At 31.0% G+C, this 25,744-nt stretch overlaps 3 protein-coding genes across 3 annotated transcripts; 2 read left to right on the top strand and 1 right to left on the bottom strand.

The window, feature by feature from the left end:
- Positions 1-2,264: 2,264 nt before the first annotated feature.
- On the top strand, positions 2,265-6,478 carry LOC126740698 (uncharacterized). Its single transcript, XM_050446824.1, has 2 exons — positions 2,265-2,656; positions 5,997-6,478. Exons 1-2 carry the CDS (start codon positions 2,495-2,497, stop codon positions 6,348-6,350), a joined length of 516 nt encoding a protein of 171 aa, XP_050302781.1. The 5' UTR covers positions 2,265-2,494; the 3' UTR covers positions 6,351-6,478.
- A 12,002-nt stretch (positions 6,479-18,480) lies between these two features.
- On the top strand, positions 18,481-22,393 carry LOC126740298 (methylglutaconyl-CoA hydratase, mitochondrial). The gene is made up of 6 exons (XM_050446259.1): positions 18,481-18,729; positions 21,167-21,307; positions 21,369-21,503; positions 21,667-21,867; positions 21,922-22,077; positions 22,134-22,393. Exons 1-6 carry the CDS (start codon positions 18,582-18,584, stop codon positions 22,241-22,243), a joined length of 891 nt encoding a protein of 296 aa, XP_050302216.1. The 5' UTR covers positions 18,481-18,581; the 3' UTR covers positions 22,244-22,393.
- Positions 22,394-22,491: 98 nt separating this feature from the next.
- Positions 22,492-25,732, bottom strand: LOC126740299 (phosphomannomutase 2). The gene is made up of 4 exons (XM_050446260.1): positions 25,585-25,732; positions 23,163-23,288; positions 22,734-23,084; positions 22,492-22,686 (listed from the first exon to the last, which is right to left on the bottom strand). The coding sequence occupies exons 1-4, from the start codon at positions 25,703-25,705 to the stop codon at positions 22,541-22,543; spliced, it is 744 nt and encodes a 247-aa protein (XP_050302217.1). The 5' UTR covers positions 25,706-25,732; the 3' UTR covers positions 22,492-22,540.
- Between the last annotated feature and the right edge of the window lie 12 nt (positions 25,733-25,744).

The following is a 25,744-nucleotide window of genomic DNA, read 5'->3' as shown; positions in this document are numbered from 1 at the left end:
ATTTTTTATAATATATGAATTTTTAGTATTGCCTCTTAAAAAAACACCTTAGCATAATGAGCGTTATACCCAAATATAGACATACATAATTACTGCATTTCTAGTAGTAATAGTATGTTATATACTATGTGTCTCCTTATGCTATACTCTTTCTTCCACCATCGGCACTGCCCTCATTGCATATAGATGGTTCGAGAGTTAATTTTTCTGTAATCATAGTCTTTGTATTCATCGAGGGACACTTCTATTTGCTATTATAAATTCTATCCAAAAAACGTATTTGAATTCGAATATTTGTCATTTTGATTTTTAATTATAGCCATTGATCCGGCCATTCAATTTCCATGTGGTCTTAGTTTCTTTACTTATTACAAGTATCAACAGCTACAAGGCCACTTATTACAGATACTAACTTAACTTAATTACCATAGAAAGTTCTGAAATAAATAATAAAAGGAAATACAAAAATGAGCAAATACACAATACGCATAATGAAGTAGATCTCAATCAGCAATCTTGTAGATCTAAGTACATTTTACCTGTTAGATATTACAAGGTAAGAAAAATGGACCGACTAAATTATCGTTAAAGATATCAGCCTAAACATTTAATTTTTATGGGTATCTCATGATGTACATGTACGTCACGCGATATACTCTAGGATTAGTATCCACACCATTTAAGAAAAAAGATCACTCACCAGAGAAGAACCTATGTAAATAAGAAGTTATTTTAATCATTAATAATTGGTTCACTCCTAATTTCACAAAACTGTGATCGCCGATCGAAGTTGTCTTTATTCGGTTCTTTTACAAGATATAGAGTTTTTTGAATACTATAAGTCGACTAGTGCCTGTTACAATTTCCAATATTCGCCACTGATCCAGTTTTTCGAAATTTAGCAATAAGTGCCAATACATACTTTCGTTGCCTCCTATATTGTTCCAAAAAATATATCAATTATTTCAACTGTTTCTGCCGTGGTATGAGAGAAAAAGAACAAATTTTCATCACATAAATCACCATGTTTTAACAAACACCTACTACCCTTCAATAAGTATAATTGCTTTTTTTATTTCTGGTAAACAAAAAAAAATTTACAAATATTTTAAACTAATCTCTAGTTTTTCGTTTTTCCCCATATAATAAGTTAATATTAATACTAACGTGACCAATTTAGTAAACGCTTTACTGAATTTAGGTCAATAAAATTCGAGCATAGGGTTTTGACCGATCAGCAGAGTTAGAAATCAACGAAGAATAAATGGGTATCCATAAATTGCCCCTATGACACTGGAAAGACAAGTCTACATATCAAGGTAACCAGTAAAAGTCACTGCAATAACACTTCTACAAAAGCAGCGAAGATTTTGTCAACGTTTTTAAGGAGATAATTTCAACAATATTTGTTATTATAAAGAGTTGTTTCCAGATTGGTGCAAACTATCTCAAAATCCTGTCAAGAGAAAATGTTACCGTTCAAATTTCTAAATTTCTCACTAAAATAATGGAGCAATATCTCAACGTGGTGCTACAACTCTCTGTATAGCTAATGGCACTGTCCAATAGTGCAAACTATTGTGATACTTTAAATGGCTTTCTTCTTGAAACGGCTCATGTTTTATATCCAGAGGGATGGCGTTTTCAGCAGGATAATGCAAGATGTCATACTCATGCCAATACTCAAGCTTGGATGCAAGAACACTAACTGACAAAAATTCCATATGGCCAGCAGCTTCACCAGATCTTAATTTCATTGGAAAAATATGAGAATTTATGAAAATTGAAGTGGAAAGAGAAGCCCACGAAATAAAGAAGGTTTAATTCGTTCGGTTTTACAGGCGTGGACCACCATCACTGAGACGTATGGCAGTTATCTAGTTTCTGGTGTACCTGGATATTTAGTTAAGTATTAGAATTAAATCATAATTAATCGTCAAAAGAAAGATGTTTTATAAATAAATGAAATGAATTGTTTGTTGTTATTTTATAATTCAAATAATAAAAATATATACTGCAAAATTATATCATTCAAAAGTAAGAAAAATCACAAAGCAAATAACAATATTATAACCTTTCTCGAGAAACATTCAAAAGTCTTATTAAGGGATGAAAAAGTGGTCAACGGAGGGTAACCAAAATATAAGTGTGGTTACAATTAAAATTACCCGCTTGAAAAAAGCTTATAACCAGTACGTACTCAGCACCGTTTGAAAATGGCTAATACTCTAATACTCCTGTCTGTCAACTGTCAATAAAATCTGCTAATGCTAACGCTCACAGCTGATTCTGATTTGAATTGTTTTTGTGCATTATTATAAAATACAAAAAATAAGGGATTTTCAATATTTTAATTAAAAAAAATAAGGGGCATTGACCACTATGTAGACTATAGACGTGTATAAGGTCTTCTGAAATAAATTTGACCAGTTTTCACCTAGCTGCTTTAGGGGTCTGTACGTCTGTACCAAAGTTTTAAAATACAATTAAGATAATGGAAGTAGAAGCGGATCTGGCTCTCCTTGCTATCAAGGAACAGAAAGGCATTTCTGGAGTTCCGCCTGCTCCTGAAGTTAGAAGGTCAGAAAGAAAAAGAATTAGGCCTTTGCCAACACAGAAGAAAGATATTCTGACTAGGTCGAAGAAATTTCTGTGTGTAAGTCAATTTAGAAGCAAAAGCTTACAGTAGTTTTTACAGAGATTTTTCTTAAAATAAACTTTTAATTAAAAAATTAGGATATTAACTGTTCAAAGGCAAAAAAGAATGCTTAACTCGTGTAAATTCAGAAATCATTATTTATTTCAACTTATGAAGCTATATTTGCCAAAACAATTTATTCATATATCTTCTCATAAGCTATCTTCACTACTTTCTCCCTATCTGGAAGAAAAGTTTTTTGCATAAGGCCACAATTTCATTTGTCACAAGGCAAATTCAGTATTGAGATTAAACAAGCTTTGGAGGGAAGTAATGTTTACTGTTTGCTAACCATATACCAACTTTTTTTTAGAATTTAAAAACCATAATGATTAATTTCTTATACCAATGACAAGGCACTGTTATGACATAAACAGGAAATATAAGTTTTTTATTATTTTTCAAATGAAAATATTCCTATTTGCTGAAACTGTGGTGTAAATATATCACCTCAATTCATGCAACCTAAAGCAGTAGTGTTGTCACAGTAACATTTTCTATTTTTCTCTATGACTTTACTAAAAGCAAGTTCTTTAATTTGCCGACAACCTAAGAATATTCCTTACAATAGAAACTAAATGATTGTGCCCAGCAGCCTCAATGTAGAAAATGCTATATAAGCTTATACTTACTTATATTATACTTACATAACAAAATAAATTTTAATTATAAGCTTATTAGGGAGCTGGCAGTGATTTATATGAAATGGGGATGAATTGACAAGAGACTCACATTTAACATACATATTGCTGAGGTTGTGAGATGACTTAAAAAACTCAACTGGGCTTTAATATTAGGTCAACAAGAGGTTTTTAAAAGTTAGATAGTCTAGTTACTGTCTATAACAGTTGTAAATCTAAATTGCTTTATGATCTACTACTATATGGTATGGTCCCTAATTGTGAAATCCATGTAGTCAGGTTTGAGTAATGCAGGTGCCTAAGTAGCTAAACTATACTATTTTATGCAATTTTTTCTCCTGAAACTGTGTAATAATCATATTCAAGCACTTTTGTTCTTCATATGCAAACTAAAAAACATTTTTAATTTTATCTGTAATTGCACCTCTTTATCTTGCTTCTTAAAAGCAATAATCATATTGAACCCTTGATTAATTAATCTTAGCATTCAGACATTTCAACCTGTAGTATTTTCCTAAGCATCGTCCTTATTGTGCAATCAATAATAAATCAAAATCAAATCAAAATATGCTTTATTGTCATAAGAGATAATCTTGTCGACAAAGCTGTATGGGAAGAATAGCATTACCATACATAGGTACAAACAAAAAAAAACAAACACATATACAATACACAAATCATACATAAGTATCAAATAGCAACTAAAATAATGCTCAAAAAAGAAAATCTCTTACAGCAAAACTTAAGTACTACATACACTCTGTTTTTGAAGGTGGTAGACAATGGTACAGTGAAAACATCTTGTCGAACTTGCATTGTCTTATTTATTTAATGTAACACGACGTTTCGGTTGGTAAGTATCTCCAACCGTTATCAAGTTGTCAGTTTACACTTGATAATGGTTGGAGATACTTACCAACCAAAACGTCGTGTTACATTAAATAAATAAGACAATGCAAGTTCGACAAGATGTTTTTACTACATACACATTCTGACAGGGCACAGACAAATATTCGTCAGAAAATATAAAATATAATTATGTCATATGTTAAAATCTGTCTGAAAAGAAGTCATTTACTTCATAGTAGCCTCTTGCAACCAACAATTTTTTAACCCTTTTCCTAAAGACTCTATTACTTTGCACTTCCTTAATATCTGCTGGAAGAGGATTAAACATTTTTTTACCATCAAATTTAAATGACCTTTTTATTAATGTGTTTGAGGGTACAGGCAAAATCACATCAATAGCCCTTCTGCTGCTTTAATGGTGCCTATCTCCAACGTTGAGATCTCTGTACTTTTTGTGAATTAGGCACACCATTTCCAGTATAAATAAAGAAGGCAACGTAAGGATTTTGTGAGTAATAAAAAGTTCTCAACATGAATCTCTTATACCTACTTTGCAAATATATCTGATAGCCCTCTTTTGCAAGATAAAAACATTCATAAATAATTGATTGGTACACGCACCCCAAAAACACAAACCATACCTCAGATGTGACTCAATCAGTGCAAAATAGGCATTCCTGGCCATACCAAACTCTACTTCTCTTGTTATGATTTTAAAGGCATAACAATTAGACGCCAACTTGTTGCACAATAATCTGATATGACTTTCAAACTTCATTTTGTTGTCAAGACTTATTCCCAAAAACTTATTCTCATTTAAATTATTTAAATCAATGTTTTCAAGGCAAACTCTGCTCAAACATACTGCATTTAAAGTTCATGACATTTGTTTTAAGAACATTTAAAGTTGGCTTGTTGCAGACACACCATTTTTTTATTAATTTTGGCTAAATCCCTATTTACATTATTTAGGTTTTCAACACTAACATCATGCCAAAGTACAGTTGCATCATCTGCAAATTGAATAAATATACCCTGTATATCAAGGTTTGTCATATCATTTATATATATCAGAAACAAAATGGAACCCAACACTGATCCCTGTGGGACACCATGTGAAACAGGCTGCTGTTTTGAGGAGGAACCACCTGAGGAAACACTTTGATACCTATCCTTCAAATACGATGTGAACCATTGCAGAGCCGGCCTCCGAAAACCATAACGCTCAAGCTTCCACAGCAGTATTCCGTGATCAACACAATCAAAGGCCTTGGTCAGATCACAGAACACTGCCGCAGCCAACCCGCCACTGTTCAGTCCCAAAAAGAGGGACTCTAGGAATGAGAAAATAGCGTCAGACGTTCCCTTACCTTCCTGGAATCCAAGTTGTTCGCTTCCAATTATATTTTTTGGGTCAAATAGGACATCGTGTGGCTCTTTACCAGTCTTTCATTAATTTAAAATCGTAGTATAGTCTAACTTTTGAACTGCCATTGTCTTAAGTAGCATTAAAAGTAGCACTGATGTGTTAAATTCAAATTCAGTTCAAAATAAAGACAATGGAAATTCAAAAATTAGACTTCATTTACCATATTCTATGATACTATTGACCTTAACTTTTCTTTTTTAACTCTGTGGAGATACATTGTTGAAATTACTTGATGATTTACAGTCATTGTCTTTGTATTTGGTTTATTTATTTACACAATAAATTGATTTACAAAAAAGTTTATTTATTGAAAAAGAAATTATATATCAAACTATGAGTATTATTAATTAATTAATAAACCCTTTGTTTTGTTTTTTAGGAGAGTAGCACAGAGAAACAAGTAGAGCAGTATTATCTTAATAAAAAAGTAAAATTGTCCTCACCAGCCTTAGAGACAATATTTGAAGAACCAAAGAATAATGCTCAGTGTATGAGTAACAAGAGGTTGAAAAGGATAATACATTTCAATGAGTCCACAGACAAAAGCAAAGTAAAAAAACGGAGTTTAAAGGCCAGAAAGATAATAAAAGGCGGCTTTAGGAAGTTAAGCAAAAAATTGGGCCTAGAAAGTCTTATGAACAGCCTTAAAAAGCTTGAAGAGGAAACACCAGAATCAACTGTAAATTTGGTTAAGAATTTAGGATTGAATCTTAATGTTCATACAATAGTATAGTTTTTAGTGTAACTAAAAGCTTTAGTCATAAGTTTTTTTGTTAAATAATATTTACCTAATAACATTATTTTTGATTTTCTACAACATATCTACAACAAAAAAGATAATTATACTTTTTGTATAAATAATATTGTTTTCTTTTTTAAATTCTAGCTGCAATTTTATGAGATAAAGATGATTTATAGCTGTTGGGTACCCAATTATTTTTAATCTGGATTTCTCAGAGTCAAAAATTATTGACAGAGAATCTTCTGTTCATTTTAAACTATACTATACATTTTTACGATTATGGGAAAAGTCCTTACTATAGCAGATTTTTGTAGAAAACTGTCCAAGATAAATAAACTGTACATCTTTTTTTCCTTTCTAAACAAAACTGCTTACCACTAATTTTCTGCATTACTGATTCCAATTCTCCAATTATATATACCATATATTAACCCTATAATTAAGGCAAACAGATCTTTATAAAGCATATCCTAGCTCAGCGTATGTGATCTAAGTGCCAAACATCTAGAGATTGAAAAAATTTAAACAGTATTATTGTAGGAATAGTACTTCCATGCCAATGATCAAAGTTTCATCAGGAAAAAGCCTTATATCCTCCTATTTACATAGAAACAAGATCATTAAGAAAAAATAAAAACAGGAGGGGGCCAAGGATGGAGCTCTGACGCACTCCACAATTATTTTGCAGTGGTTTTGAATGTATAAGATATTGACTACTTACGATCCCATAAGTAAAACTTTGAGAGCTACACCTCTAAACCCATAAATCTCAAGCTTTTGGAGCAACACAATGATCGCCACAGTTGAGTTCTTTATATAAATCACAGAAAACCGCTGATTTGTTTTAACTTACTTTATATTATTACGATTTTTAAAATTGTTGGAATAGTAAAAATCCTACTTTGCTATATTAGTTTTTAAAATTCTGTATATAAATTATAGGCTTCAAATTTCATTTATATTCAGCCTACTACATCAAAACTATCGGAATTTAATAAAAAATCATTTTTTACAATTTAAACATGGTAGAAACATATTGTGTCATACATCGTCGTAATCGTAAAAAAATATGCTTTTCGAAATATAAAAATCTTATACTTCTTCGAAACGAAACGTCGTACGAAAAATCTCGGAATGTAATTTTTTAGAGCTTAAAAAGTGGCCATGAGAAAGTGTCTTTTGTTTTTCCATATCTCTTTAAATAACGCCAGAAAAAAATAAAAACGAAATCGGCAAATTTCGGTTTTTCTCGAATGTGCAAAAACGATACTCAATTATGTCAGAAGGTCTTAATTTCTGACAAAAAATTGTTGCAAAACCGGAACGGGTTTCCAATAAACCCAACTTTACGGTACACATGCGTAAATTATTGACTACTTGACAATCAGCATTTTGAATTAGAAGCAGCAAAATGTTTATCAGGAGGATTGTGCAGAATAATTTGAATTTAGGCAATTTCGTCACAAGACACAGAAAAATCACCTCAATCTTCGAGAAAGACTTAGTAGGAGCAAGAGTTGCCTCAAAGAGAAGTTCTAACGCTGGTCAGTTCTCGTAGAGATTCTACTTGTAAGAATAATGCATTGCCAGTACATGTATCTTGGCACTTATTTCTAATGCAAGCCTTAATGTATCAACATTTCGACTTAAGATTATACCGTTGATTGAATATTTGGGAAGATACGCAATCCTGTGTTAAAAAGTGTACCCGGTCGACTATCGGATTGCCGTTCAGTTTCGTGCACCGTGTGGTGCTGCCGCGAAGCGTCATATCTAGGAACGATTTATTTTAGCTGTGTGGACTTGGCTTTTGGCTTCTTTGAGTCAGGTTTTCAACGACGCTGGAATCTCCGGTTACGCGGCCGTGTTGGATATTTTTTTAAGATATGGGATGATGCTGCCAATTATGTTTTTATTATTTTTTTTGAACATACAACACGGTGTCATTTATGTGGTGGTCAAGTGATAAGTGATATACTTAAGGGTGGAGGCATATTGAAATTTCTTAAAAGTTAAATTTTATAAACAAATAATTACTTACCAAAATATGTTTTTGAGACAAAAATTAATACAAAAATATATATAAAAAGCTATTTTTACAAAACTACCAACAAAGTTTAATACAAGTTATAATTCCAACAAACATTGTTTCCTTCATTTTGTGTTCAAGAGGGTCAAGTTTTTAAATAAAAAGCCCGTTGCACTTAATTAACTAAAAACTAATATACAAAAAATATGTGGAACAAATTTTAAGATATAAGTAGGTTTCACGTAAATATTATAAAGAATAATTGAAATAATTCATAAGACTTAATACCGATCATAATATAACTTCTTGATCAATAATTTTTTGTAAAAAGTAACCCATTTTGTCATGTGATTCCATATCTGAAAAATGTGCAGCGTAGTGACATCTGTAAAGTAAGGGGTTGTGAGTGAGGATGTTAATAGAAATAGAAAATAGGCCACATTTTAAGTTTTAAGCGACACAGGAAAATTCTCAATTACCAGTTGTTACAACTATACTTAAAACTATAAAAAGATACCTAGTATCAAAAAAAAAACATTTTGTTTAAAGACCCCGCATCACGGTTATACAGGACGTCAATAAAGGTGGAATAATTAGAGGAAAGTTGAGCAATATAGTGTCCTTTTATAATAAAATCTAAATACTTCCTAAATTTTGCAAAAAACTGAAATTTGGCAAAATCATTTTATTTTTTTCTGGCATTATTTCAAAATATATGACAAAAGTATTTATTAAATGAATAAATTATTGTGACCACTTTTTCTCGCCTATACGATGACACCTTTAAAATTTAAAATACGACGTTCTGTCTTTAAAGAGCCATCATCAACTTTGTTTTTCTTTGTCGGCGCTATATTGACCATTTGCAGTTTAACGACGCGGGAATCTTTGGCCGCCCGGCCGTTTTGTTATTTTTTTAAGACAAGGGCGATGATGATAACAGCGCTTTTATTTATTTTGTTATTGCCGATATTTAAATGCGCTGTGATCTCGCATAAATAACAATAAAGATAGTTATAGATAAATGTGGTGGTTAAGTAATGTATGAATGTTTGAATAAGGGTTGAAATGTTTTGAACAAGGGTGTAACAACACTATAAAATATCGAAAATAGGCCACACTTTAATTTGCAATACAGGGAAACACTTAATTACTAATTCTTAAAACTAGAAAAAGTTAATAAGAAAAAAAAACAAATATTTTGTTTAACAGTATGAAGGGTCTCATCGCGGTTATACAGGATGTCCAAAATAAGGATGAGCAATAAATGGTTTAATTAGGCGAAAGTTGCGCAATATAAATGCAATGATTGAATAAATGCAATCTAAAAATTGGAAAAATGCCAAATACTTCCTAATATTCAGGAAAAAGGTGAAATTTGGCAAAATGGTTTTTTATTTTTTTCTGGCGTTATTTGAAAATATAAAATAAAATCATTTATACATCGTTGTAAACGCTTTCTCTCATTTACAAGTTAACATCTTTAACTTTTAAATACGACGTTTAATAACTCTTAAATCCTTCTTTAGAGAGTCATAATCAACTTTTTTTCTTCTTGTCGACTCCATGTTGGCCACTTGCAGTTTTGAATAACCCTTTTACAACAAGAATTACTTTTTCAACGAGGTAATTTCTAGTGAGTAGTTGGAATCATCCCTATTAAATATTATATACCTCTCTCTCTTTTAAATACAATTTCGAATTTCAAAAAATTCAAAACATACTTTATTCATAAATACATGGTACCTACTTGTTGACATGGTACTTCTATGATATAAAATAGGCACATTAATCGATATATTACTAACACATAATTTAAAAACAATACACAATAGTGGGTTCAACATACTAGTATAAACACAAAATGTATTTTCAATTTCAAAGCAAGACGACTTAAAAATTTCTTAGAGTAACATCACAAATTCTAACCTTTACATCTTTACTAAAAACTAATTATATACGATTGGCCTGTTCCTAACTATCTTAAAAAAATTCTAATGCTATAAAAATACTTGCTTTTAAGAAGTTTCGTTAAGAACTTTTTAAAGCGAGGAGAACTTCTAGAGACTTTTATGACATTTGGAAAATGATTAAAAAATTTTATGCTCAAGTAAATAAGAGAATTCTTAGTTCACTTTTCGGGATGGGCATTGGAATATTGTATTCTTTTCTGATATTATAACGTTTTAAGGAGCCATTATTTTGAAGATACAATTTATATTTTTTATATATTAGGCAAGCAGACTCAACAATAAACAAGCAACACAAGGAAAGTATCTTTAAATAGGGGTCTGCATGTCCTGTGGAGATTTATGACACATATATTTAATGGCTCGTTTTTTACAAACAAACATCGAGTCAAAAAGCCGTTTACTAATGCAACTCCAAAATGTTATTCTATACTGTAGGTATTTTTGTATGAAAGTAAGTTCCAACTTTCGACAAAAAAAAATAGATCGTTTTTGCAGATATCAATCTCAGTTTATTTAAAACCACTCTAACAGCATAACATCGTCTAGCCAGTTTTTGCCTCCTGACATATCTCCATAAAACTTACGTTTATGATCGATAACAATTCGAAGAAATCTGTTAAAATTATTCACTTCCAATTCTTTCTTGTGAATCATGAACTGCTCTGAACATAAAAACTTAACAATTTAGTCTTATCTATGTTTAAAGACAACAAATTAGCATCAAATCACTGTTTAATCATTAATAAATCTGTAGAAATTGTTTTTGTTAATGTGCTTTTATTATTGTCTGCCCATAAGATAGTGGTGTCATCTGCAAAAATAGTGAAGAATCCTCTTATCTGGAGAAACGCCAGGTCATTTATATACAATAGAAATAAAATAGGACCGAGAAACGAACCCTGCTTACTACACAAAGTTCAGACAAACTGCCATTTGGCCAAACAAACTTTTTTCTGTCTAACAAAACAAAATTTTAACCATTCTAGAGCAACTCCCCTAAACCCATATCTAGAAAGCTTATCGAGCAATTTCCATGGTTGACACAGTCAAAGTCTTTAGAGAAGTCGCAGAATACCGCTGCAGCAAAGTGACCTTCTTCAAGCTCAAATATAATCTCTCCAGGAATGAAAACATTACTCGACATTCATTTAATATGTTATTTTTTTTATTAGGAAAGCTACCATTCGTACTATAACCAGTTTCTCAATAACTTTAAAGGCTTTTTAGGCTTTATTTTTATCTTTTTCATGAATGAATTTCATCATGAAAACAATTATTGAAAATACTTAAAACACTAAAGACCATAAACATAATATATTGATTTAAAATTTTCTTAAAGTAAAAAAAAGAAAAAGAGAAAATGGCTCTCATAGACATGAAGAGACAGTATTTTTAAGAGTTCGGATTGATTTTTGTAGATAAAATAGATAATTTTCTGTGAGGTTTATAATTAGATTTTTTTAAAGATTTTCTAATAAGATTTTGAGATTCCCATATTAGGTTGTTATAAATCAAAGTCTTAATTAATATACGCACACTGATTAATTTTGCCTAAAGGAGCCATCGTCTCACAAACTAAACACATTTACATATATCTATCTATTTGTGATTATGATATCCAAGAAAATTTTTTAACAACTACCAAATTGCAATACGGCAAACACGAACCTGTGCAAAAACTCTCCCACACGACTCGGATGATCGGCCGATTACTAATGAGAAGCGACGGACGAAATTATTTTCGCGCATACTGGAGAGAATCGCCATCTATTTTTCACGCATATTTGCGGTCACGCTTTAGCCCATAAGGTTGCGTATCTTCCCAAATATTCAATCAACGATTATACTCTGGCCTATAGCCTTCATAAGGATTTCCAATATAATTTGGAAATCCTTTCTCACCAGCACTTTTTTGTTCTTTGCATGCAGAGTTTGCTCCATAAGAGATGGAGAATATGGAAGTAGTGTTTCTTTCTAAAAAAGTATTTTTTGCATTTGCTGTTTTACAAAAGAATTTTCTTTTGTATTTTTTTCAAACAATTTTCTTGAACCATTTGCAATATTCTGATAATTTTGTTGAATTACTATCTTTTTGGTAAAAAATTATATATATATTTTTTCAAAAACTGCAGGTTAGAGTCACACAATGTAAGCTACATATGTTATATTGTTGCTCCCATTGCATCCTTTTGTAAGAAGTCATACTATGTCAGTTTAAAAATTCAGTTTGTATAATAATAATTATTAATTATTTTTTTAAAAGTAAAGTTAATTAACTGAGATAACATTTAGTTGGTTGACAGTATATTAGATTTCAGATGCCATCCAAATGAATCTTTAAAGCAAAATGTATACCAAAAATAGCTATGAAGATAAGCTTTTGCTATTTAATGGAGATATAATAGATGAATTCATTACATCCAGTACAAAATTACATTTACTTACACATGTCAGTAAGAAAAGTATAAAAACGTCATCATAATACTCCTTAGACAATATTTAAAAAGTAGTAGATTTAAAAGCAATTTTGCTCTAAAACCCATTAACTCTAAAACCCATTAAAAAAGTATAAAAATTATTCGAAATTCAAAACAATCTTTCTTGTCAAAGAATGATTGTTTTGAATTGAACTCCAAGACTTGACTATATTTTGAGTGACATTATGCCAGAACAAATAAACATAATATATAGGATAAAAAGTGTTGAGTATACACTATATACAAATGGCTAATAGCCCTTTTTAGAAAAAAAGAGCCTGAAAGTAATTCCATGAACCCCAAAACCAGGTGTCATAATGAATGTAAGCTTGTTAAACTGTTCTTGCAGTTAATATCCACATTAATATTGCTTAGATATTTATGTTGTGTGGGAGGAAAAGTATAACTCATTATTTTCATAAAAATCTGGAAGACCACATTTAAAAGAAAAATTGTTACATATCAGGCCATTACTTTTACACCAGTGTCTGAGAACTGTGATATCAAATTATATTCTTCTATAAAATTGTTGTTTGTAAATAAGCAAAAGATAAATCGAATGGAGAAGATACAGAATAGAGCAGCCGAGAGACATTAAGGTGTGACTGGCATACATCTATTAAAGTGTTCTAAATATATCAACAAAGGAGTATCTTTAATATGTATCTGTTAATTTTTTAACTTAAGCATGGTTTAATACCCAGTTACTTATATAATAGATTAAAGGCCTTTAGAGATCTATGCAGTTCTCAAACAAGGAATCGTACAGAATTTATTTAGTTGCATTGATGCAATTCAGCCCTTAACTCTGTTTTGCACAGGACTGAATTTAACAAGTTATCAATAATGATAAAGATAGCCTAAACTAATTCAAGCAACTCAGGAGAAGATTTGTTTTAGATAAGTATTGTTATAGTTAATTTGTTTTTGTATTGTATTTATCAACCTTTTATTTTCTACATTTTACTACTTTCTTATTAAGTAAAGTTTGATTTGTTGTATTGGTACCCCTCTACACACTTTAACTTTATTATTATTTTTAAATTAATGAGTTACAGACAAAAGTGGTCCTTTGAAAAATTATATAACCCAATGTGTAAAAACAAGAAACCAGTTTTTATCAACGATTCAGGCTTATATTATGTAACAAACACTATAAGCTAAAATGTTTACAAAAAAGAAATTAACCTAACTAATGGTAACTCTAATCATTCATCCTGTTTTTTTCTATCAAAGGGATCAGTCCAAACTTTCATATTGCCTGGTTGAATATCCTCCTGTCTGATATTTTTCCTAGTCTCTGCTTGAATCTTTTTCCACTTATCTGGATTAATTGCAGGGTCAATTATGATTGGATAAGTAGCCAAGCATATAGCGCCTAATAGCCCACCTATTAAGGCGGCATATCTCCATCCCACTAAATGGTGATTATTTTTCATATTTGCTACAGTATAGTATAGTTTTCTAAATAATTTTTAAAATTGAACAGAAGGACCTGATACAAACATTCATAAATTTCACATAACGTCATTTACAGCGTTTTCCATTTGATGCACTGGTGCGCACTAAACGCAGTTTTCGTATTCATTTCATTTGATTGCCTCTTTAAAGTTTATACGTTCCAGTTTCCAGCAGGGCCGTAGCTACAATATGGCGGATCAGGGCACCGCCCTGGCAGGCAAAACCACCGCCCTGGTAAAAAATTTATACAAAAATTAAATTTAAAAAATAAAAAATAAACATTCTTTACATACCAGGAACTTTTTGGTAAAAAGCTTGAATTTTGTTGGTAATTTAAACTAAATTTAAAGTATTCCTGTTTAAAGCTTACTTTTCCCTTTTAAATAAAAAAATTCCGCAAAACGGGTATCTCGGCGGGTGGCGTGGCGGGTGGCAGTAGTTAGATTTCTGTCGTTGAATTTTTTAAAGCACATTTCGGTTTTTTATATTATTTCGGTTCGGAATTGTTAATTATATTATATTTTTGCTCCGCAATCAAATCAAAACTTGTTTTTTTAAAGTGCGAAAGGTGTTAGTATGGATATAAGAAAATTTTTGACCACTAAAAAACGAACTCTTGATGGAGATGATACTTCCCCGATTGATACTGAGCCTGACTGCTCTACCGCCGGAAAAAACTTGACAAACTCTTCAAAAGCACAGGGACAGGGTCTTAACATGCAAGTTACTGCCAAAAACAGGTGAGCCTATAAAGCAAATTTTCCTAAAAGAATATCCAAAACAAAATAATGGTCGTGTTTTTCGTGCGTTTTGGTTTAAATCATTTAAATGGCTTGAATATTCTATAGAAAAAGATGCCGCTTTTTGTTATGCTTGCCGCCAGTTTCAAACGTTTAGCAATAAAGATTTAAGATACACTCATGTAGGATTTACGAATTGGAAAAATGCAATGGATTCCAAAAATGGATTTCCACGACATGACAAAACAGAAATTCATTTAAGAGCTATGATTATGTGGAAAGAACGATCTTCTCGGGACTTAACAGTCACTGCAGTTTCAACACTTATTAATAGCGAGTTGCTTGAAAAATATCGATATTATGTAAAATCAATCGCTGAGATCATACAGTTTTTAGCAGTCAACGAACTTGCTATGCGAGGAAGCTATGTTGTGGAAGAAGCAAAGGAGCGAGGTTTATTTGCTAGTCTTTTTGATTATACTCTTAAAAAGGATAAACTTCTTGGAGAGGTTAATAAACATATCCCCAAAAACGCAAAGCACACGTCTCCTGAGATACAAAATGAAATTATAGGAATATTAGCTGAAATAGTACATGAAAGCATAGTAAAATGATGTAAAAAATTCTGATGTACCATGGTTGACATTGCTAGAAGATGGTACTAGAGATAAAAATAACAGGGAAAATGTGTCTATAGAAATTCGTTACGTAAAAGATGGGGTCGTTAATGAATCCTTACTAGGTATTTATGTAACTGACAAAATGGATGCTAAAACGTTTACAGATATGACACTTAAAATTTTTGATAAATATGAAATTGAACGTTCGCGTTTGTTGAGTCAGTGCTTTGACGGAGCCAACGTCATGAGTGGTAAAAAAGGTGGAGTTTCTGCTCTTATGCAAAAAGAGATTCAAAGAAGTATTCCTTACATTCACTGTTATAACCACCGGCTTCATTTAGTTGTAGTGAAGGTTGTTTCTGAAGTCAATGTAATAAATGTATTTTATGACCAGTGTATAATGCTGCACGAATTCTTTCAGCATGGCGAAGTTTCAAGTATTTATAAAGGAAAGGCTATTGTCTGACTTCTAGAACAAAGATGATCCGGCCACTCGGCGATTATTAATGTAATATTAGCTAACTATAAAGAAATAATTAGAACGTTAGACGAAATTATTTTCTGGAAAAGACATCGCTAAAAGTATTGGAATATCGGTCATGTTAAAGACAGACTTTATATTCACTTTAATATTAATGAAAAAAATTCTGGGATTATTGGAACCGGCAGATGCTGCATTGCAAGGAAGATCGACAAGTCTTAAAGATGCCATGGAAATAATACCCTGCGTCAAAAATAAGATTCAATTGCTGCGAACCTCAGAATGTTTTCTAGATATTTTCAATGAAGCACAAAATCTGGTAGCCTATGATGAACCTAATGTTACAAATTCCGACGAAAAACGAAAAAAGCGATGTAATCGTAGCTTGAATGATTTTCTTGTTATGGATACCCTACCCAGTAACAAGGACGACACCGAAGATTGTAGCTTGCAATATAAAAGTTTATATTTCGAGGCTATGGATCTAACAATTCTTCAGTTGGACGAAAGATTCTCCGAGAATAACGATATATTAATGGCTATTAGTAGCATCGAAGAATTCAATTTGGTTAAACTTCAACCCTTAAAACCACTGGGTAAAAATAATTATTTTACCTCAATTTGTTTTAACCAAACTTATAATTGTTATTATTTCAGGTATCGCCCTACCACCTGCGGAAGAATCGGCGGTGGTCAAAGAGTTGGTCGGCATGGAACCAAAGGATAATATATTTCCTAAACTTTATAAACATAGAGAAGCTTTTAAAGCAACTTATCAACTATTTGCATCTGTCGCTACTTTCGTTGCAGTACGGCACTTACGGCGCGAGTCATCTTTTTCTTCATTGACAGCCATCAATAGACCTCAAAGGTATTCAATGCAACACCAACGAATGGCAGACTTTTCCTTTCTAGCGTTTGAGAGAAGAAGAGCTAGAGAAATAGACATGGAATTATTTCTGCGAAAATTCCATAGTTCTGCTAATAGAAAGATTCCCCTATTTTAGTAAATTAAATTAAAATAAATTTAGATTTTTTTTATGGATTCCTATTTTTTTTGTGTCGACCTTTTATTTTATATAACAAACAATATAAAGAATTAAGGAATGAATACATGGGTAGTGATTTTAAATTATATGTTTTTGTTATTTATATTTTTTTGTTACTGTTAGTGCGTGTTACTGTAAGTTTACTTAATAACTCTTTTTACAAGATCCCATTTATTTTACAGAAATTTATTAGAATTATATTGGTTAGTTTGTGTTTGGTATTATGTTTTTTACGTTATTTGTATGATGTGTTCGGTAGTTATGGAAACTCAAAAAATAATTTTCAATAAAGGTCGTCTTATTAAAAACATTTGTTTAATATGCCTTAATAGTAGAAAAAGGTTGCAAAACAAAAAAATGCATTTTTCGCTTGTAAAAAAAAGTAGAGCCGAAAAATTTCGCCCTGATGATAACCAGCAATGCCCTGATACAAACAGAAACCTGGCTACGGCCCTGGTTTCCAGTTAAAAACCATTGCAGGTAATATTGGACGGAGTGCATCATAGAGAAATGAATATTAAACTTTTAATTACTCTATGGTTTTCAGGCATCTTCGCTGAGAGGTCGTGTCGGTTCAGTGCATTTATTAAATATAGCGGCAAAAACAAAATAATAATAATATAACTGCTATTTTATCTATATTAAGCAGTCATCAGCGATTCAGAGTCTGAAGATGAAATAGTAATAAAACAAACAAGCATATTAATACATTTGCAATGTATATAGTTATACTTATAATAAAGGTATTTGGTTATCAAATCTTTGCATTTTAAAAAATACTTTAAATTGGCAAGTGAAAACACCTTAACAAATTAATTGTCAAATTAATTCAAACCTAACCAAAAAAAAGTGATAAAATTTACCATCAAGCATCAAGATTAAAAATTACTATTCCATTTACGACACAATCGTGCACAATTTTGACAGCACAAAAAAAGGGGCAGTGCGCACTAAGTGCTGCACTTTCATTACAAATGGAAAACGGTATTAATTTTAGAAAGCTATTTTCAAGCGGTCAAGTGGTAAATACCAAATATCTGGTAATCTTTAAGTACATTATTCAAGCGGTTCTGCTGAGATGTGTGTCAGATAATTTGAGTAATTTTTAAGCGGGCAACTAGTAAATAGATGTATGATAAAAATATATTAAAGACATTTTGCTAATAATTTTTAATAGTGCTATAACGAAAACATTTGGTAACTACCAAATATCTCTGGTTGTCCCGTGTCCGTTTGTTTGAACTTGTGTGAGTTGCGTGCTGTAATGACATCTGTCATTACCATGTAGATTATTTGTTTTTATTTTTAATTTCAAACAAATAAAAAGATAAGGAAAAAACTGATAAATGCCTAAAAATTTCATACAGACATTTTTTTTTAGTAACATTCGCCATGTTACTGAACCGAGCAGCTGCTACTTGTAGTCTTTTTAGGTTTAACAAAAATTTGTTTTTTGTTGGTAATTATTCACAAAAAGGACATAATCATGATGTAATTTTCAACTATTTACAAGGAAGGTATGAAGGCATCGCTGTTATTGGTAAGAAAATATTTCATGTGACTGTTAAAATCATAAATAAGTATGTACAGTTGTCTCCATTAATGTTCTATTTTATGCTTCAAAGGTGACACTGAAAAGAGAGAGGTTCGTTTGGTAATCCAAAATACATTTTTGGTGGAGGGAATTATATATTATATACAAATATATCGTCGACCCAATGCCAAAACCAAGAACGTGAAAAATTGTGATTTGGAGATATTTGGGTTTGAAGGTTTTGATACTCTATGAAAATTCAGATTTTTGTCGGAATAATTTCATTTTTTGGGACATCAGACATAGGGTCTACTTTGACAGTTTATGACTTGCTTATAATTTTTTCTGTTTATTAGCCCCCACCTTCCAAAACGTCACATTCGTGGATTTGGCATTGCAAAATTTTCCTTCAAATCACTTACAGTACAATAAGAAAACCTAAAGACACAATGATTTTCAAAATTTTTATTGATTTGAAATATCAATAAACATGTGTATTTTCATTGGGAAACTAGGATAAACTCAGGATCTATAAATCTAAGAAAACAAAACTACTTAAACTTCTAAATCATTGGCAAAATAAACTATAAAAACGAAAAAGGTTTTCTCAAAAAATACTGAAAATACAAAAGGAACTAAATTCATATGTTTAAATGAGCTTGAGTATAAAGTGAAATGGTTTAATTTTCACCTGAGTCAGTATTTTCACTGTCATCTGGTTCTGGTAATCTATCCCTAACATTATTATTAATTTTTAGTGACTTGTAAAAACTGTGATGAACTTTTGGGATTGTTAAATCAGAACACATTTTTTGTAAATCCTGATATTTTGGCTTCGCAATGGGTAACTCACATTCATATGATTTTTTTAACTCCTCTGTTTTTGGTCGACCTCGAAATTTTTTCATGCAGTTTATGTCATGAAATTCTTGTTCCAAATCCATTTTGTAAAACACCTTCGTCATGTCCGATTTAAGATAACGAATCCAGCAAACCTTACGCCATGGTATTTTGTTCATTTCAAATTTTTGCACTGCAAATTCTTTAAAATCATAAACATCATCAAAGCTTCTACTCCTCACTTCAAATGGGCGTGGTTTCATACGAGCATCTCGTATTACTTGCACCCAACCTTCAGGAATGTATACAGGAACATGCTTAGCTTTCTGCTCAATTTTGGAATGTATGGAATCGCATTCCATTTCAGTGTGTCCACTTTCGAAAAATTTATGATCTATGATTTTCAAGCTAGGATGAACAGAAATGAGCTGCATACACATAGTAGCAAAATTTGAAATCTTTTGCAGGCCACCACAGCCATCTGACATCATTCTAACTTCTGTTACTTCTGGATTGGATAATACGTATTCATAGATACAAGAAGCGATTTAATTTGAACCCCTTTTAGCCTGGGTTTCATCCCATAGATAGCAAATGCCATATTGATTTCCAATATTATAAACTGTCAAGTTATAAACAGCTAACTTGCGCAAGTAAAATATCTGTCCTGCAGATCCTTTTGGAGTTGTGAGTACAGCTTCAAGGTCAAAATTGAATGCTAATATAGTAGAATTGTGTGAATATAGTAGAAAAGTGAGACTGCTAATGTAAAAGAAATATTACTCTAATTAACTGCTTTAAAAAAAAAAACCTGCTTTATAGGGTGCAGGTAATATTTCAGTTAATGTGTATTTTAAATATTAAATATAATAATCATATATTGTAAGTACTGTTCAAATTTCATAAATAATAATGGATATAGTTTAGGTTTTAATCTATTGCTGGTATTTGTGTTGTACCATTCATTTTTTTTATTACAATAATATATTTTAGACTAATGATTGTTTCAGTGTATTTATTGTGGTTTAGACAAAAAAGCTTGATGTGAAATATTTAAAAAAAAATGTATTCTTGGTGTCCATACGGGATTTTAAACTGAATTTTCTATAAAGAAAACTTAGTATGTGGAATATTATTTCTAAAATCCTTGTTCAGGACCAAATCTGATTTCCTGCCTTTTTTTTGTATGAAGCAAGATTTGCATGTAAAATTACGCTTTTTACATATAAAACAAATACTTTTGACATAATTATTTCATTCACTTTTGAAATGCTGACAAGCAACATGAGTTCGTTTTGCCCAAGTATAAAAATCGGGATAAAATTTTTAAAAGCTTTAGTCTTAGAATTAACTTTAGTACTAACTAACTGAGTTTCTAATGAGTAATAAATTAACATATCATTATTGTGATATATAGAGAAAGCATGATAAAAAATCAAGAAATATGTAAAACATTCCTTCTTCCTTTACTTATAGGTTAACCCATTTCTCAACACTAGTTCCTTAGTAATAGCATACACCATCAACTTAATTCAGTTTTCTTTAACAAACGAAAATATATTGGTTTAACTAATAACTCATTCATAAATTTAATAATTTTCAGGCCTTAATAGACCAGAACAAAAAAACTCTTTTAGTGTCAATTTAGTAAAAGAATTGAGTCGGTACATTGACAAAATAAATTATGAAAATCTGGCCAGAGTTGTTGTTCTGAGAAGCATGACTCCAAAAATATTCTGTGCAGGTAAGATTTTACTGAAAAACTTTTTAAATTTTTTTTTAATCACTGTAATCTTATTGTGTAGGGGCAGATTTAAAAGAACGGGCAGAAATGACTCCACGAGAGGTATGTAATTTTCTGACAAACCTTAGAGCTTTAATGAACAAGCTTCAGAATATTCCTGTTCCAGTTATAGCTGCTATTGATGGCGTAGCTCTAGGTCAGTAAAATACTACTTGAAATATTATAGTTTTTAATTGCTACCAATTTAGAGAAAATAAGTATCTATACATATTATTATGCAAATATATTAATTATAGATGCATATTTTAGGCATGTACAACAAATAAAAAATACTGTATGTACTACTTTGCATCTTTTAGGTGGTGGATTGGAGATGGCTTTAGCCTGTGATATTAGGGTAGCTTCTAGCGACTCAAAAATGGGTTTAGTGGAGACAAAATTAGCCATTATTCCTGGAGCTGGGGGTACTCAAAGATTACCACGAATTGTAGGTCCTTCCATAGCAAAAGAACTAATTTTCACCTCTAAAATTGTTGACGGAAAGGCTGCACATGCTTTGGGTACTACTGATCTATTTTTTTAGTAACTTTTATGAATGATTTTCTTGGTTCAAGGATTGGTAAATCATGTACTCGAACAAGATGAAAAAGGTGAGGCAGCATATATAAAGTCTTTAGAAATAGCTGAAGAAATTTTGCCAAATGGACCTCTTGCCTTGCAAATGGCTAAGATGGCAATAAATAGAGGAATAGAAGTTGATTTGGAAACAGGTACTGTAAGAATAACCACATCTGTCTATATTTATGCTGATAATTAATCATTTTAGGTTTAACAATAGAGGAGGCTTGTTATGCTCAAATAATTCCTACCAAAGATAGGATAGAGGGTTTAAGTGCATTTAAGGAAAAGAGAAAGCCAAAATATCAAGGTGCCTAATAAACTGACTGACTTTTATATAACTCACACATTATTTTTACACTTTTTATGGTTTAGGTATATAAACAAAAAGTTTTTCTATATTCCATACTGTTATATTCTAAAAGTATACTGTTATTGTTTTATAAAAATATATTCTTATACTGGTTACATATTTAAAATTGTTTTTGTTAAATTATCACTATACTGCCCGTCTTACTTCATAATATGACCCTAAGATAAGCAGGGTGAAATAAATCTCTGAGAAATCCAAATATTTATATATAATAAGTGTTTTGAAAATCTACATAAATATTACTATAAATTAAACATTTTTTCAAGTTGTTTTCTGGTATCCTCTGGACTAGTTACAGTGTGGCCAACAGTCCTACTATCATTGAAAATTTCAAAGTCATTACCTCCTGCGCTAGTCTTGTCACCAAAGAAGTGTATTTCATCAAAGCCTGAAGAAACAATTTTATTCCTTTTTTTTATTAAATAACCTCATTACCTTCATTTTCAAGATATCTCAAGCAAAAGGTTTTGTCCCAGCCATTAGGAAAAACATCAAAACTTATCTGCCCCCCTATGCTATAAGTAAATCCAATGTCGGGAAATTGTTTTTTCAAAGCGTCAATCATTTTTTCTCTAATATTGTGTTCTTTATCATATTTTTCGAACTGATCTCTTTCTGATTGAGAACAGGATCTACCGATGGGTGAAATATTCAGCATTCCCGATCTGAACTCGACAAAAGTACCTCTTTTCACTGGTAGGGTGATTTTTGAAAGATATTCCAAACAATAATTGATAAACTTCTGGATATTTTCTTCTCCCATGTGTTTTACAATATTTTGTCGATCTGAAAAGGCACATAACCAACATTATTAGATATGGACTGAATTGTATGGATATTTGTAAATATAATTTTACATCATACCTCCTTCAATTCCATTCTTGAACCATACTAATCCATTTTCAGTAAACACATAGTTGTATCTATGAATCACATCATCTCCCAGCATTTGCTCAGAAATTTTTTTGAAATCTGAGCCACCAACCAATGCTATATAAGTGTGAAAGGCTAAATTAAATTTTTTGGCATTGAAGAAGAGTAATTTATTAACTTCCATTAATTATTAATATAATATGTGAAACATCTCATTCATTTATAAAAGTAAGGAGTTTTATAAGAATTTTATACAATCTTGTATACCAGATTCTAAAACACTGTACTTTTTAAAATTTTATATTATGTAGTAAGGATATATTTTATCATGCAGTTACATAATTTAATTTCTTTGGTGCTTACTCTACTCAATCTTATCTGAAGTAAAACTAAATTATTGCAGCCATTTCACAGCTAAATCATCAGACCCCACAACATAATTTTTTTATATTTCCTGACTCATATTAATTTATAATAGGGTCATTATTTTACATGACTTAAAATATTCCCTGCCTGTGTCACATCCACAATATTGAGAATAGCATAATCTAGAGTTTGCAGAAATCACAAATAATAATACCTAGATTAATGAGAAAACAAAAAGCAATTTTTTATAATGAATACTTGGACAATGTTTAATGTTTAATTATAATACCATGGACAATGGAGAAACCATGGAAAATGGAGAACCCACTCAGCTTTGACTAAAATGCATGTCCTTTACAATCAGGCAGCTTGATAATTACAAGAGTTTCAGAATTGATGTTAAGCTGCTTGTCTCATATACAGTGCATTTTTTTATCTCGGGTCATAGGGTTTTACGTGTAATATTTTCAACCCCATGTCAGAACCTGTTCTATTTAATCGATAGGATTGAAACTTAGAACAAGTGAAGTTTAAGTTAACAGACTTTAAAAAATCCCATTATTTTGCGAAAAATTTGCGAGAAACCTATTTAAAATACGTTTTTCTGATGAAAAAGTTTGCTTTTTCTGCACCTCGTAACCTTCATTACCTTTACACTTCAAAGCAGGTAGACAAATATCTGACAGTGACACAAAATAATTTCCTCAAAAATCAACAATAAACAAATAAAACCTTTCAAATAGATTGTTCAAAGTGACCTCCAAATTGAGCCAAACAAAAGCCCAGACAGTTGTAGAAATGTCTTTTAACATTTAGGAGCTGCCGGGGAGTAATGGTACGCGAAGCCTCGATAATTCTATTATGAAGTTCTTCGATATTGTTGGGTCTGCCTCTAACAATATCAAACACTTTCGATGATAGATAGCCCCAATAAAAGTTATCTAAAGGCGAAAGGTCGGGGCTTCGCGACGGCCATTTAGATGGCCCAAAACGTCCAATCCAGCGTCCTGGGAACGTGGCATTCAAAAACTCACTACAAAACATGGGGTTGAAAATATTACACGTAAAACCCTATGACCCGAGATAAAAAAAATGCACTGTATATAAATTTTAAGTCAATGACTACTTAAACTGTACATTTTTAGCCCTGAATAATTTGTATGTTGTCTATTTCAACAATGTTGAAATAACACCTACAAAACTCTTTATTTTTAATCTAAATAAAGAGTTTTGGTTAGTGGTAAAACTGTCTTGTAATTTGAGCATCACACCAAAGGTTCCAACCATAGGACTATCTGAACCTATGCATTTTAATTCTATACATGTCAGTATGTTTGTGAGTTTTTGTTATCTGCTGTTTGTATACTACATTTGTAACTTTCATATTTTTATTTTCCTCTTTGTCAATAACAATATGGTTATGATAATAAAACATATTTTTACTTTGACTTCAAGTTATAACAAGCTTTTCCAGGTTATAATGAATTATCAATATTACACTTTTAGTGATTAATACAACTATAAATCCTGTGAAACCACATTTTTAACAATAATTTATATTGCTTTTGTCTGGTTCAAAGAGGTTTTTAAATAAATTTACATTAACATATGTATGCCTTATCTCAGTTCATAAAAAGTACTAAAAAAACTTGAATTGGCATGAGAATTTGTTCTTCCTTCACACTAGCTTCTTCCTACATTTTTGATACTAATCCTCTAATAAGAAAACCTATAGTAAAACTAACTACATTTTGATATTTGATTCAAAAATGTCAAAGGGCTTTGAATTATTAAATCAAAAACTTTATGTTAATAATTCCAAGTGTCGCCTAATGTCCCACCTCTACAAGTTCACATATAAATTTTACATTTGATGCTTGAATATAATATTATGTTAACATTCCCTTAGTTTTTTCCTACATGATAAAAGTATTAATTTATGATAACTATTCTAATGTTCTTTAATAATTATGTATGCAGTAAATCAAAGTTAACTTTAAGTAAGTGGAAGTAAATCATTTCAAATTTGAATTTATTAACAACCTACCTAAGGTGCATTTGTTTTTTAGTTTTTTTTGTAAAAATTCTTCTAAAGAAGCATCAATATTATTCCTGGGTTTGGTAAGTGTACCATCCACATCAAACAAGCACAAAATTTTCCCGGGCATTTTAAAATTTAAATTGTATCAGTAATGGTATAATTCGGG

This window comes from Anthonomus grandis, chromosome 9 (genome assembly GCF_022605725.1).
Source record: "Anthonomus grandis grandis chromosome 9, icAntGran1.3, whole genome shotgun sequence".
In the NCBI taxonomy this organism is placed as follows: Eukaryota; Metazoa; Arthropoda; class Insecta; order Coleoptera; family Curculionidae; genus Anthonomus; species Anthonomus grandis.
The sequence above is the reverse complement of the archived record's forward strand: the minus strand, read 5'-3'. Positions and strand labels throughout refer to the sequence as shown.

Excerpts from the sequence above, each read along its gene's own strand:
- LOC126740698 (XM_050446824.1), top strand. The coding sequence starts at position 2,495 with ATGGAAGTAGAAGCGGATCTGGCTCTCCTTGCTATCAAGGAACAGAAA. Across the intron at positions 2,657-5,996 it reads GGTCGAAGAAATTTCTGTGT|GAGAGTAGCACAGAGAAACA; the intron begins GTAAGTCAATTT and ends TTTGTTTTTTAG.
- LOC126740299 (XM_050446260.1), bottom strand. The coding sequence starts at position 25,705 with ATGCCCGGGAAAATTTTGTGCTTGTTTGATGTGGATGGTACACTTACC. Across the intron at positions 23,289-25,584 it reads AAAAAACAAATGCACCTTAG|CATTGGTTGGTGGCTCAGAT; the intron begins GTAGGTTGTTAA and ends ACACTTATATAG. Across the intron at positions 23,085-23,162 it reads CAAGAATGGAATTGAAGGAG|ATCGACAAAATATTGTAAAA; the intron begins GTATGATGTAAA and ends GTGCCTTTTCAG.
- LOC126740298 (XM_050446259.1), top strand. The coding sequence starts at position 18,582 with ATGTTACTGAACCGAGCAGCTGCTACTTGTAGTCTTTTTAGGTTTAAC. Across the intron at positions 21,504-21,666 it reads TATTGATGGCGTAGCTCTAG|GTGGTGGATTGGAGATGGCT; the intron begins GTCAGTAAAATA and ends TGCATCTTTTAG. Across the intron at positions 22,078-22,133 it reads AGAAGTTGATTTGGAAACAG|GTTTAACAATAGAGGAGGCT; the intron begins GTACTGTAAGAA and ends TAATCATTTTAG.